Consider the following 14,478-nt stretch of genomic DNA (forward strand, 5'->3'; position numbering starts at 1 on the left):
AGGGAGCCATCCTAACCAGGAAGCATATAAAAAATTTTGGAGAATCGTCAAAAAGTCCTACAGAAATCATTCAAATATCAGTTTGCTGGCAAGTTTCCTGGTACAATACACAAGCCATGAATTTTTACACAATCAAATTAGTACATCATGAGATATGCAAATCTTCATTTGTTTGGTCAATATAAAACATAGCATCGAATTGTTTAATCTCATTTAACCCCTTTTTGAATAGATCAGTTCTGTTTGTTCCTAAAATGCTATTTAAAACAATGTGCAAGTAATTAAATGGACTATTCACAGGCGATTAACATCTCCTGATAAATTGTTTTATCATTTGCTCACATTTGTTTTATGTCAATTCACTTGATTTTCGTCCTGAATGGTGCAGTTAGATTAGGTATCATTTCTCCTAGCATGATTAAATTTTACACACACACAATTAACTAAATCAGAGATCCAAGGTGCAAATGAAAAATCAATAAAGTCAAAATATTTCCAAATCACAAATCAACATCAACCCTTTCTGCCGACCTATTGGGTGGAGCAGGCTTGATGACAACCCACGTGAGTTGATCTCTGGCCCAGTATTTAAAGGGGTATTACTAATATGAAATTTGATGGATACTGGAGTTAGGAGCAGAAACACAAGGAAGTGACAGCAGGGGCAAAGACTGGCGCTTGCTTTAGTGATACCATTTTTGATATGATGCTGGGGGTTCAAACGGCCTGTGGGAAGACACTGTCCCCTATTCATGGGAGAAAGAAGCCTGTAAATGAAATCAAGAAGGCATGGTTGAATATAGAGGATGGCGTCAACAACAGGAGTGTGTCCCACACTCTGGATCCAATACAGAAAGCAGTTTAATGACCTAAATAGGAAAGGTGAGTGCAGTGGCACAGTCACTTATATCCTGGTTTATGTATAGTTCTCTCTCCTTGTAATGGGGAGAAAGCTACTTCTAGTGTAGGCTCAACACTCCCCACCAAGCAATCATTATCTATCTCCATAATTCACCAGCACCATATAACGCATTATTCTTTGCTCATTTTCCTGTTAGGCTGGCTCAAAATCCTGCAACTCCCCACCTAACAGAACTGTGGGCACATCTTCCCCACACTGACTACAGTGAGTATCAAGAAGGCACTGCACTCCCTTTACAGGGCAACTGGGGATCAGCAATGAATGCCAGCCTCACCAGCATCACCCACATCCCCTACATCTTGAGAGTGTATTTTCTTTTTAAAAAAGTGATTATTATATTTTGGAACTGTAGCAGGGTAAATGAAGGGGGACATGTGACCAGTTCTGCAGTCTGCCTGAAAGTAATCCTGGTTGTTTTGATTGTTGGAGATCAGAGGAAGGCTTAGATTATTTCACTGAGAAGAAGGTGCAAGCTATTTACACTTGAAGACAATGGCAGCAGTCTCTGAGTTTCAATGAGTAGATTCTGAGTCTCCCAAATTCCCAGAAAGGTGTTGAAGGTAGTGGGTTGTAAGTAGTTGTGCTGTAAGCAGTCCATTTAGTTCTAAGGTGAAAGGGCATAGGGATCAGGGATGGCAAATTACTATTCCTACCTAGTCACAGGTTGATGTGTTTCATGTTGTCATGGGGAAGAGGGCAGAGGAAGCCATTTTCGAGTTCAGGTTACAAGTTTTTCTACAAATTAATGAATATCATTGACAGAGAGCAGAAGTTTTGTGTGGTCAACAGAGAAAAGAGACTGCCTGACTTTGTGAGCTACCATAGCCAGGTACGGGAGGAGATGGTCTCTCGCCAAAGAGACACATCCAGCAGCCATCTCAGGATTCTGGGAGATTCTTCCTGGCATGGCCGGGGGTGGGGGGGGGGGGGGGGGAGAAGAATCATTGGAACATGCTTTATTGCTGGTGGTGGATTTAAGAAATTCTCTGAAAAATGAAGGAAGCATATGGATATGGTCACTCAAAATTGCTACTTGGTGAAGCGGGGATATGGGAACACATTGGAAGCTGGGAGAAAATGTGGACTGCTTGCAGTAGGAACTGTAATTCCATGGAGAGTGCAATGTGTGATAGGTATGAGAACATTCCTCTTTGTAGTTTAAATTGCACATTGTCCACAAAAAGAAAATAGTGTTTAGTCAATGATGCTTTTAGTCATTTGTTAGAATAAAAGTTTTAAACCATGAAATCTTGATGTGTCATTCTTTCGGATATTATTGGAAATTTGCATTTATTTTTTTTTAAAATACTGCTCTCTTTGAATGTCTTAACACAAGCAAGAAGATGGTGTTTGATTTGGCAACAATCCATCCTTTCCACCACATTATACAAATATTATCCTTGACAACCCATGCTATGTGACATTACTAAGCAAAGAAAATAATTCATAACTGTCATCGAGGATTGTGTTCCTTGTTGAGATAAAAGGTGCAGTTTGTATGTCTGGCTGGGGAAGAACTGCAGTGGAGTGAAATAGGGAAGGAAAACTAGGATGCGGAGACAATAAAGAGAAACGGCAAAGACAGAGAAAAGAGGGGAAGAAATTAAAGGAACGAAGGAGCAAACAGAATAAAGAAATTGAGGTGAGCAACATTAAAGGTAGAAGTGAGTGAGTGAAGGAGTTTTGAATGCAGCTAAAGAGACATAGCTTAACTTCTGCAATTCACAAGCTTTCAGACAATGTGTGAAAAATGTCATGCATTAATCCCAAAAATTGACATTTATATACTACCCTTAGTTTGATTGATCTAAATTAGGCTTTTCTTTAATTGAAGGATGTCTTTCACTTTATCCAGGACCAAGTTTCATTCTTTTTACTGTCAATCTACTGCAACGATTGCCTTCTGTTGGTATATGTTCACTCGACACCAACTTTGATCACTGCACTTCTCCGTCCTAACTTGATTTCACGCGCACTCAGTCTTTTATTTCCATGACCTCAGTTTATAAATCTCTAATTTGGTGTGCAATCCATCTGAGTGTAGGGTGTGCTGACAAGGTACAATCTCTTGGCAGACATTATGTGCCTGTCAATCCAAGGCTGGGTGTTCCTCTCATTTAGTAGTTCAAAAATTGAGACCGAATTTTATTTTTCGTTTAAGTAGTAACCTGAGTGATTATGAGCATTTAAAATTCATCGGTGTAAATATTACCTGCAGGTTGTGCTCATTGTAAATAAAAACATTTCTGTAATTATTAAAACGAGAACAGTAGATTTTAACTTTGGCCGGAATTTTACGTTTTTGAAACTAAGTGCGGTGGTGGGCTGGTTCCGCGTCGTGTATCCGTTGTTTGGAATGGTGGGATATTGTGTCGAATTCTGGGCTTGGATACTTATGAATTATGCACAGGTAAGTATCTCATGAATCACCTGGCGGGTTGGGAGCTGATTTGTCCGCCCCAATGTTACCAAGCAGGTTCAGCAGTCGGGATGCCATATTTAAACGCTATTGGAACGCATACACCTCACTCTCTCCAGCCCAGCTGCCTCTAGGAGACTATTAGGGACGTCTCCGACCCAAAATAAGTCTGCAAGCCAATAGGAAAAGGCAGCGCTCCCACCTCAGCGACGACGCCCTCTGAGCCTTGACCAGAGGAGTACAGGCACATAGGAATGTGCTTTACCCCAGGGACAGCTCGAGAAAACACACCAGCCTCACCGCTCCAGCCTGGGAGGCCATCGCAAATGATGTCAGCGCGACTGGCCAGTGCAGCAAAAACACCATCCAGTGCAGGAAGAGGATGAATGATCTCATCTACTCTGCCAGGGTAAGTCATCCTTCAGCTCCCTCCAATATCAAGCTCTCATCAGGTACTCAAAGGGCTACTCTCTTCAGTGATCTCACAACCATTGGCGGGGGACACATATCATCACTGATTGTCTCACGGAAACTTTCACATCACCACCATCCCATCTATCTTGCTGTGCACACTCCATCCTCAGTCCCTTCTGAGGAGAGCTCACCACACTCAGGGGGCATGCATCGTTCTCACAAACTCTGCTCTATCCCTTCTCATCACATGCCTTTCTTTTGTCTTCATCCAGGGCAAGCTTGCCCACAACAGAAGGGAAAGACCCCAGACCAGGGGAGGGACGGCAGACATTGTCACCCTCACGGGATTCGAGGAGGATGCCGCTATGATCACAGGGGATGACAGGGATCGCTCCTGTGGGGAAGGAGAGATCAGATTGTCTCAGCAACCCAGCATGGATCACACATCCATCAGTTCATCACATCCTGACAATCACAGTGAGTGACATGCTGTCTAATACTCCTCATGCTCATCAACTGAAACACCAATCTCTATCTTATAAGCACCAACAGGCCTACAAGAGTGCCCACCATAAAACCCAGCCCCCAGACTATGTCCAAAGAGGAAGCTGAGGTCGGACCGTCACAGCACTCACCCACACCCTCCACCAGCACAGAGACACTGGCCACTGTGGGGCATAGCTTTAGATTAGGCTTGGGCTAACCTACAGAAGAACACCTCACAGACACGTTCCCGTAGCAGTTGGAGGCAGGTTCAGCCCAGGTCTCAATCACACGAGAGGCTGCCGGAGACCAGCCACCCACTCAGTCCAAGTCAGATGATGAGCCTCTACAAGCTGCTGCCAAGTCAGTGCTACAGATTCAACAACACAGGGCAGAACAGCAGGCAGAGATTCGGCAGTCACTTCGCAGACTACAGCAAAGGATGGAGGAGTCCGTCCGCATTATCTCTGTTGCCAGGGCTCCAGCATACCAGCATCTTGAGGTCACCATGGGAAAGTTGAAGATTACCATGGAGACCTTGGTCCAGTAGGTTTTGCTGGATTTGTGCTCGGCCCTGCACTCCCTGGTGGGCACCATCGAGATGTAGGCGACATGGGGACGCGGCCCCTTGACCTCCCTCCAGGTGCACTTTCTCCTCAAGGAGTCAGGGCGGGGCCCTTGCACACCCACAGGGAGGATAAGCGTCAGCCATAACATCCTCTCAGGACACTACAGAGGTGTCCAGCTGCTCAGAGTCCCCTCTACTTGTGACCCCATCCACTCCAGCTGCTCAGGCCGAGGATGGTGTGTCTGCCCCTGAACAGGAGACCCTTATAAGGTCCGGGGCCCTCCAGGCCTCGGACCACCAGCGGATGCCTGCTAAGGTGATTGCAGACATCAGGACATAGCAGTCAGCAGGCAGCCTCCACCTCTGCTGCGTATGTTGGGGCTGCACCCAGGTTCAGTGATAGGGTTAGGAAAATTAAGAATTATTGAAATCACTTTAGAGCCATGGGTGGGCTACCATTGGTAAAAATATTACACTCATGTAAATACATTTGATGTTTCTGTGAATAGCTTGGTCAAGTGAAGATGTTGTGATTATACACATTGGAATCCACTTATTTCGAGGTTTAGCCATCCTCCCACTCAGTGCCACTCTCCCTCTGTGAGATTCACATTCATATGATGTCAATCTCACTGAAGATAGTTTCCGCACCCTTGTGTGATGTCAGGGAGATGTGTTAAAACCTTTACCAGTAGTTTGTGATTTATGCGCTTGACTTCCAATGGCTTTCTTCACAAGAATGTCTTCCTCCTTTCTCTCTAACAAGACTCCAGTTCACTCTTGCAGCAACAACAAGTTAGGGGATGCCCCCAGAATGGACCCCTTCCTCCAGCAGTGTGCTCCTCCCACACTGCCTCAGACCCCTCCCATTTAGATTTGCTTCGACTTTCGATTTCTAACTGCACCATTTCTCTGATAGGGCAAGATGGTGGCTCTGCACTTCTATTTAAAAATGATCTTTGGCACTCCCCCTCTCACTGTCCGTTTCCCAGAAATCTACCTGGAACATCACGGTGTGAGGGTAGAGCTCTTAAAGCCTCATACAAGCAGTCGGTGGCACCTTGCACCTGTGGGAGTCCGGACATTTCTGCAAATGCCACTGCTCTGGCAGCCTGGCTGGCTTCATCCAGGGTGAACTGGATGTAATCGGGTGCCTTCATGAACAGGGTGGCAGTGACCTCTCAGATACGTTTATGAGCGGAGAATTGTGATGTTCCACCGAGGTCCCCAGTGGAGCCCTGGAACAAGCCACTTGCATAAAGGTTGAGTGCAGTGGTCACCTTTACAGCCAATGGCAATGGGTGGCCTCCCAGGCCATGCAGTGTCAGATCCTCCCGAATACTTTGACAGATGTGAGCCACCCCAGCCCATGACAATTGAAGGCATCGACAGCACCGTCTCTTGTTCATCTGCAAGTATGAGAGGCATCTCCAGTACACCCTGGGTCATGCCAAACGCCTCCGTGGCATTGGTCTCTCAGCCTCAGCATCTGGGTCTTTATGGGGTCCTGCTAGCCCATGTTCCACAGGGCGAGGATCTTCCCTTTGCCCAGCCTGCCGATGCTGGGCCCTTCTTCTTCTCCTCAGTTGAGCCATGAAAAGGGCAGCGTTGCCTGCTGCCTCCATTGTGCACTCCTCCTTGTGTCTGTGAAAAAATTGATCAAAGACATGAATGACCTTTACCCTGCAATGATCACCTTCCATTGCCAAACTCGGGAGTCATTGTGAAGCCCTTGGGCTGCCCTCAAGCCAGGCATTCCATCCCCAGACCCTCCCTTCAATCTGTAGCACAGCCTTAAGGATCACTGGAAGCTGAGTTCGCCCCCATCCCCCCACTGCCCACACCTCCCACCCCCAACACCCCAGGCATGACAGAGCACTCACAGCGGGGGTTGGATGAGTGCAGCCAGATGTTACCCACCTCAGTCAGGGCACCATCAGTCTGCCTCCTTATAGAGCCCAGCCTTGCACTAATGTAATGGCTGTAATCATTGAGGTGTAAGAAGTCTGAACCTCTCAGCTGCAATGTGTAGAGGTCTTCGGAGCATGTTGCGTAAGTACTTTCACCGTGGCCCCTTTACAATTGGATCTTTCTGACCTTTGTGCCTTCCCATGAGAGGGACGAATATTCATTCATAACTGTTCAACATTTGGCCCCAAGCTGCTATCGAAATGATGCTGCTCGGCTTCCTCTATGAGGCCAGCTTCCAACACTCCCCCCACCCTGTCACCGTCCAAGCCCTCCTATCATCCTGGAAGAGCATCACATGCAAGTTTCCCTCCCTTCAATCACTCCCCTGCCTCCTCTTTAACCCTGAAGCCCATCATGATTCTTGTAGATATCCCTGTCCTCCTCCCTGAACCGTTTTCTGTGGATGTCCCAATGCCCCATGTCGACCTCACCCCTCCCCATCTTGAGGCCCTAAGCACAGTGACCTACCAAGACCTGACCTCTCAATGAGACTATCGAATACCCCACTTTTACTTATCAGTTCCCTATTTACAGGCTGCAGATGCCTTCCTTGACTGTGGCTGTGGCATCTGCTGCCCCAGTGCCAGGCCACCAACCCCCAGGACCCAAATATGTGAGTTAGTGACCACATCCTGCATACCATGCAATGCACGACTGACATGGCATATTCAGGCCCACCCCCTCCCTGGACTGGGACCAGGACATGTGCGCCGGGCATAGCCTTGTAGCATGGTGCACACTGCCCCATAGTCCCTTTGCTTTCTGGCCCTGACTACATGATGCACACGGTCCCCAGACTGTCTTTGACTTATTCCCTCCCTTTCACACCCCACCAGTCATGTGTCTCTGTCCACCCTTCCCTCCTGTGCTCCAATCACCAGACCCCTAGTCATGTGCCTCTGTCCACCCCTTTCGTCCCAGGCCCCAGTCACCAGCCCCCGCACCCCAGTCAAGCGTGTGCCTTCCACTCCCCCCTTCCCTTGCCTCTGTCTATGCTCACCCACACCCTCCCCAACCCCCACCAAGTCAGGTATGTACTTTCCAGCACATCTCTTCCCACTGGTCTTGCCTGAGCAGCCTTGGTAAAGCAGACTCAGCGCAGCCGTGAGCTCAGTGCAGTGAAAGGTGGGCGAATGCTGCACGCACAAACCCCAATGTCGTGAGTAAAGTACAATTTGCCAGGTGCACTTCAGTTATGTCCGATCGTTGTTCACGCTGGTCTAATTAGCCAGCAGTGTGGCCATTAGATTTGGGGTGGGAGTGTGATTCTGGCGAGCTGGGTTTTTAATGAGCTTTCATGATTTGCAAAGGCATGCAGATGCAGTCCCAGATGTGGCATGGTGGGAAACCTGACCTGCCATGAAACTTGGGAGCGGAAAATTGGAATCCGTTTTTACGCCGGTGAGAAAATGACTTTTGGCCAAATTCCAAATGTTCCGGTCCTGCCTGTCACGATGCCCGCCACTGGTGGGACCAGAAAACGCCGCCCACCATCTGCGATGAAGATAGGAAATTGAGGATGGTATCAAATTGAAGGAAAAGATGTAAAATGAGCAAATGTTAGTGGTAGGCCAGGGGGTTGGGAATATTTTAGAAACCAGAAGTGATGACTCAAATGAGAATAGAGTGAGAAAATGGAGTATGAGAGAAAACTAGCGAGCAACATGAAAACAGACAGTACAAGTACCTCTCGCCGTGGCAATAACGCTCCTATAAAGGTGGACGGGCCGGTAAAGCCACATGTGGACTATCGGGAAGCCGGCTATTCTGGCGAGCCCACATGCCCTTAGATCCTGGTTTTCCCTCCTCAGGGAGAAGAGGATAAAGTTCCTTCTCCTCCGGTAGAATGTCTTTTTCACCAAATGTATCAAATCTGGAATTGTGCAAGGCTGTGTGATTCACTTCATGTCACATGCTAAACATGGCAACTAAGTGGTCCCCCCAAGTCTTAGTGTATTGCCAATCACGATGCTGGATTTTCATTACTCACCTGTCCTATCACTTTGGCCGGAATTTTACCTTTGGGGTGCGGGCGTGTGCCCGACACGCTGGAACGTCAAATGGTGCGCGATGACGTCGGGCATGCGTCCCAACGTCACCGCGCACCATCTCGATATTTCGCTAGGCGGGCGCGCGATGGAAACAGAGGTGTGCCCGCCATTAATTAATGGGCCAGTTAAGGCCCTTGAGGCACCAATTGTCTGCGATTTTACGCAGCCCGTGCGATTTTCAGGGCATCGCATGGGCGCAACGGGCAGGCGGGTAGGCCACATTTTCAAAAACCTCATCCACAGGCGGGATAAGAGGGGTGAGTGGGCTCGCTAATGCGAGTAGTTTGTACTTTAGCTTGTAAGTTGCTGCTGCCAGCTTGTGTGAACATTTCGCTTCAGAGCTGCTTTGACAGAAATAACAGGCTTCAGTTCAGGACTCCGGAGGAGTCATAACACTTGGGTCCTTCCAGGTATCAGACAGCCTCTCCTTACCCTGGGAATGGGGATTGTGGTCTCTGCTGGAGGCACCTCCTCTAAGGAGGAAGAGAGGGCCAGAAAGGGGAGGAGGCCAGGTGTCCCTATTCAGCCTCCAGGGGAGCGACCTATGGGAGGACAGGCACAGGCACAAGGGGCACAGGGCCAACAGGAAGTCCAAGGCAGAAGGGGCTGCAGAAGACGCCACTATCCTGCTACCAGGGTATACAGGCGGCAATGCAGCTACCCTCAATATGTCTGAGGTGCAATGCTGAAGGAGGCTCCATTTCTCAAGGGAGACAGTGACCTCCATCTGTCAGATGATCAGCCCTGAGATCAGCTCCAACTGTGTGGGTGGACACCCCATGCCAGTGACTCTGAAGGTCACAGTGGCCCTCAACTTCTATGCCTCCGGCTCTTTCCAGGGGTCAGTGGGGGATCTGTGTGGTGTCCCCCAATCAGCTGTCCACAGTTGTGTCAAGATGGTGACAGACGCTCTGTTCAGGCGTGCATTGACTTTCATTCACTACCGCACGGACGAGGCCAGCCAGGCTGAGTGAGCCAGAGGCTTCGCGGCCATTGCTGGCTTCCCCCGCGTCCAGGGTGCTATAGACTGCACACATGTGGCCATCAAGGCGCCAGCAGGTGAGCCCGGTGCCTTCGTCAACAGGAAGGGCTTCCACTCCATGAACGTGCAGATAGTGTGTGATCACAGGATGCTGATTCCGCAAGTCTGTGCAAGGTACCCAAGCATCTCCCATGACGCCTACATCCTCAGACACTCCCAGGTGCCGGGTCTCTTCAGTGCTCCAGCCTGGCTTGATGGATGGCTCCTGGGTGATAAGGGCTATCCCCTCAGAAGGTGGCTCATGACACCTCTCCACCATCCAAGAACAGAAGCTGAGCAGCGCTACAATAGGAGCCATGCTTCCACAAGCTAGTAGAGAGAGCCATCGGTTTCTTCCGATGCCTGGGCCGTTCAGGGGGCGCACTCCCATACCCCCCAGATCATGTGTCACTGATAATGATTGCATGCTGCACTCTCCACAATCTGGCACTGGAAAGGGGGGACGCAGTGGAGGAAGAAGATGTTGATGCAGCTGCTCTGGCAACAGACGATGAGCCCAGTAGAGAGTCTGAGGACGAGCATGGTCAGGAGAACACTGAGGGGATAGACGCTGACCTGGGCAACCTCCAGGGAGGCAGGGTCACCTGGGAGGCTTTGATCCAACACTCCTTCAGCTAGCCACCAAATAAGAACCACCACCACATGCCAGGGCTGCAGGCTCCATACTCGATACCTGACAGGAACATTTGCTTGGTGAACAACATGCACTATGTGCCATTTCAATCAAGTTCAATGACAAACAAGTCACTCATAACATCATGGGTTACCCTGCACCTGCAGAACTAATGAAACACCCAGAGGCTTGTTGAACAGAAACACATTTAATGATGTGATGCCTGGCGTACATAATACAAATTAAATTGAAAGGTTTTCTCCATCACACCAAATAATATTTAACATAAAACTGGGGGAAAGAAATATCACCAGTGATAAGCCCGCGTTGTGCTTCAGGTGCTTTAAGTTTTCACTTGCAGGTGCTACGTCTAGGTACTCCCCCCCTCGCTAACACCGGCATTGGAGACAGCCTGCACATTCTGCTGTCCTGTTGGCCTTGTTGACCTTGGCGGGTGCCCTCTGGCCCGTGGAGCCTGTGCTGGCCCCGCCTAGGAGGGAGCGGCCTGCGGTCTGGCATCTCCCCAGCCGCTGCAGCCTCATCGGACACCGCGGTCACTGGCAGAGGGGCGGAGGAGCTGCTGCCACCATCTGGAGCGCCCTGAGAGGAGCCCGCAGAGGTGACATGCAGCTCGTGCACCAACATCAGGTCGCTGTGGACCTCCCTGTTCACCATTGGATACATGGGCACCTAGCTGGAATACTGGGTGCCCAATCCATCTCCCACACTGACAGTGACTGCTTGAGGTCATTGCCGGTGTGAGGGCTTGCAGGCCCGAGCGCATCCCCAGGAAGCCCTGATTCAGCTCCTGGAGGAGCCTCTCCATGAGAGTCGCCACTTTCTCCATGGAGGGGGCAGTGCGCTCGGCCATGAGAGTCATTGCATTGCACATGCTCTGCATGAACTTCTCCATCACAGAGACCATGGCACGCATTCCCTCATGTATCTCCGCCAGATCCTCCCGCACACCCTGCTGGACTTCCAGCATCTGCTGCCTCAGGGACAACTCCAGAGGCCCATCATCAGCCACCAACTGAGCATGTTTCTGGTCCCCAGCAGTTCTCCGACTGCCGGCGCCCTGGGCACTCTCTGCCTCCGCCTGCACCTCAAATGAGTGTGAAGTGTCCTTGCCGCTGTGCACCGAGACACTATCCGCCGATGTAATGCCCACCAAGGTGCTGGTATCTGTGCTGGTGCCTGCTTGGCTGAGAGGGTGTGACGCTGGTGCATTTCCATGGTTGCTGTCCTCTGGGGTCAGCGGTGGGCCTTCAGGCTCCTCACCCCGATGGGCTGCTGGCACACCTGAAAGGAAGGACAAGGACATGTCATCAGTTGAAGTCATTACACTGTTACTGTGCCTGCCTGACACTCGGATCAGGGTGCCCTCGTCTTTCCATGTTCGAGGCTGACATCAGTATAGAGACAACAGTGGAATGGTTGGTCTTACAGACATTCTGACCTCAGCGCACAGCACTCTTACCTCCCTGTGGCACCCCAGCCTCACCACAGCCGGTTGACCTGGCGCATGGTGCCTCTCCAGCTCCAGGGCCTCCTGCTCGTATCTACTTAGGACTAGAAAGTGGGGCGGTCCTCCGCCAGTCTGCAGCCTCTCGGCATTGTTATGGGATGTCTTGTCCTGAAAGGACAGAGGAGCATTGATTAGTCCACCCTGTACCTGCAGCGCCATTGCAGCCTGGCCAACCCCAACCTGAGGAACACCTCGCAGGGCTCAGCCGATTCCTGACCCTGCAGCCGCAAGACACTCATTCCAAGCAGCACCCCCTTGTCCAGATGCTGTCTCATTGACATTTACCACTCACTCACACGCCTGCCGTGTTCAGCACTTAGGGCTCCATGACGAGGTGCGTCTGCTTCACTGGCACCCTTCGTACGGCTGCCGCGGCCGTTTTGATTCGGCTGCCGGGTCGCCATTGAACCCGGCAGACATTGAGCTCCTGCCCCCGCCCCTTCTCCCTGTTGCTGCTGTCACATCTTACACTGGACGGACCTTAATTGGCCTGCCTGCGTAAAATGGTGGTGCGGAGCCGATCGGCTTCCCAGCTGCCTCTGCCGGCTCCCGCTGAGCCCGCACGCTGACCGTAAAATTCTGGCCTTTATATCTGTTTGCATTCAGGTTTTTTGCCCTCAATTTCATCAGTAATGCATTCCTCAAAAGTAGCTTTTTAAAAAGAAATGATACGTCAGCAAATTTTGAAGACTTGTCCTTCATCCTTGATTTTACAGTAATCAACAATTTCCAAGCTTTAAGAAACTCCACCTGAAGTGAAGAAATTGAATCAGAGAATCACAACGTGAAGAGGCTGTGGAGATGACTCTTTTATGTAAGGTTTCTGTTTGTCAGAGCAAGAAAATGCTGGTCTTTTTACCATTGATCTCTTCAATAACATTAGCTGCTATAATCTACAGATATCAGTTAAGATTTGGTAATATAACAGAAAAATATCTTCAGTTTCTTGAAAATGTAACCATGACGTTGAGGAATGAAACAGAGGAAGATTCTGAAATGGTGAAGATGTCTTCAAAAGGAATTTGGACAATTAACCCTAATGGGCAACTCGGCAACCAGATGGGCGAGTATGCAACGTTATACGCTTTGGCAAAATTGAATGGTCACCAAGCATACATTTTACCTGCCATGGCCAATTACCTGTCCCCTATTTTCAAAACTACACTTCCGACCCTCCATGGCAGTGTGAGAAATAGGATACATTGGAAAGGCTATTATCTCCATGACTGGATGGACGATCAGTACCGTAGTATCCCAGGAGACTATGTTAGCTTGTCAGGATACCCGTGTTCCTGGACCTTTTACCATCATATCCAAGAAGAAATTCTCCGTGAGTTCACCTTTCATGACTTTCTCAAAGAACAGACCAAGGCATTCCTTAGACGCATTGCGGGGGAGCGAAAGAATGTTACATATGTTGGTGTTCATGTTCGAAGAGGAGATTACATACATGTCATGCCAAATATTTGGAAAGGAGTCATAGCTGATAAGAAATACTTGGACACAGCAATGGCTTACTTCAGAAATAAATACAAAGATGTTATTTTTGCAGTGACAAGTAATGGAATGGATTGGTGTAAGGAGAACATTGATAATTCCAAAGGAGATGTTTTCTTTTCAGATGATCCAAAGCAATCGAGTCCAGCTGATGACATTGCAATCCTTGCTCATTGTAATCACACTATAATGACAATAGGGACATTTGGTTACTGGGCTGGTTATTTGGCAGGTGGGGAGACAATTTACCTCACAAACTTTACTTTGCCTGAATCACCATTTCTAAAGTTATTCAAGTACGAGGCAGCTTTCTTACCTCAATGGATTGGAATTCCTGCAGATCTATCACCTCTTCTGCCCAAAAACACTTCAAATTAGCCTAATAGCTAGATTTCTATAATCTTCAATGCTCATTAATTCTATGCCCTTCATGTTTAAATCTCAAAAATACCAAATTAAGCTTCTGTAGCGTAATTTAGATTAAGTTCAGAAATCAAAGGGTGGGATTTTCAGCTCTGCATGCGGGCATGTGTGCTCACGCGATGTTTCGGTTGACGGGTATGCGCGAGAGTCGGCAACGCGCCTGCCGACAATTAAGAGGGCTGTTAAGCCCATTAATCAATTAATTAAAGTGAAATTTTCCCTGCCCGTCCAACCTTACGGTCACATGAGGGGACATGCTTTCCTTGTCTTTGAAATCTTTATTTTTGATGTTAAAGATCTTCAGCTCCCTGAGGCAGCTCTGGGCATTCAGAGAGCTTTCACTGAGCGCACTCGCGTACATGCACACACTTCAGTGCTGGCGCTAATCCTGCCCTACCCTGGCAGCAATGAGGCTATCAGCATGTGTTTCACACTAGCTGGCCGCTACTTGGCCAGCCAGCATGAAATTGCGGTCAGGGCCCGATAGCGGGCAGTGGATTGTTGCATGCCCACTCCCGGGCATCTGCCCAATGAGGCGAAAACCCTC

At 49.1% G+C, this 14,478-nt stretch overlaps 1 protein-coding gene across 1 annotated transcript; it reads left to right on the top strand.

Moving 5' to 3' along the window:
• Nucleotides 1–3,317: 3,317 nt before the first annotated feature.
• LOC144667680 (galactoside alpha-(1,2)-fucosyltransferase 2-like) lies at nucleotides 3,318–13,886 on the top strand. Its single transcript, XM_078529135.1, has 3 exons — nucleotides 3,318–3,332; nucleotides 4,498–4,784; nucleotides 12,785–13,886. Exons 1-3 carry the CDS (start codon nucleotides 3,318–3,320, stop codon nucleotides 13,884–13,886), a joined length of 1,404 nt encoding a protein of 467 aa, XP_078385261.1.
• The last annotated feature ends 592 nt before the right edge of the window (nucleotides 13,887–14,478 follow it).

This window comes from Cetorhinus maximus, chromosome 25, assembly GCF_964194155.1.
Source record: "Cetorhinus maximus chromosome 25, sCetMax3.hap1.1, whole genome shotgun sequence".
NCBI lineage: Eukaryota > Metazoa > Chordata > Chondrichthyes > Lamniformes > Cetorhinidae > Cetorhinus > Cetorhinus maximus.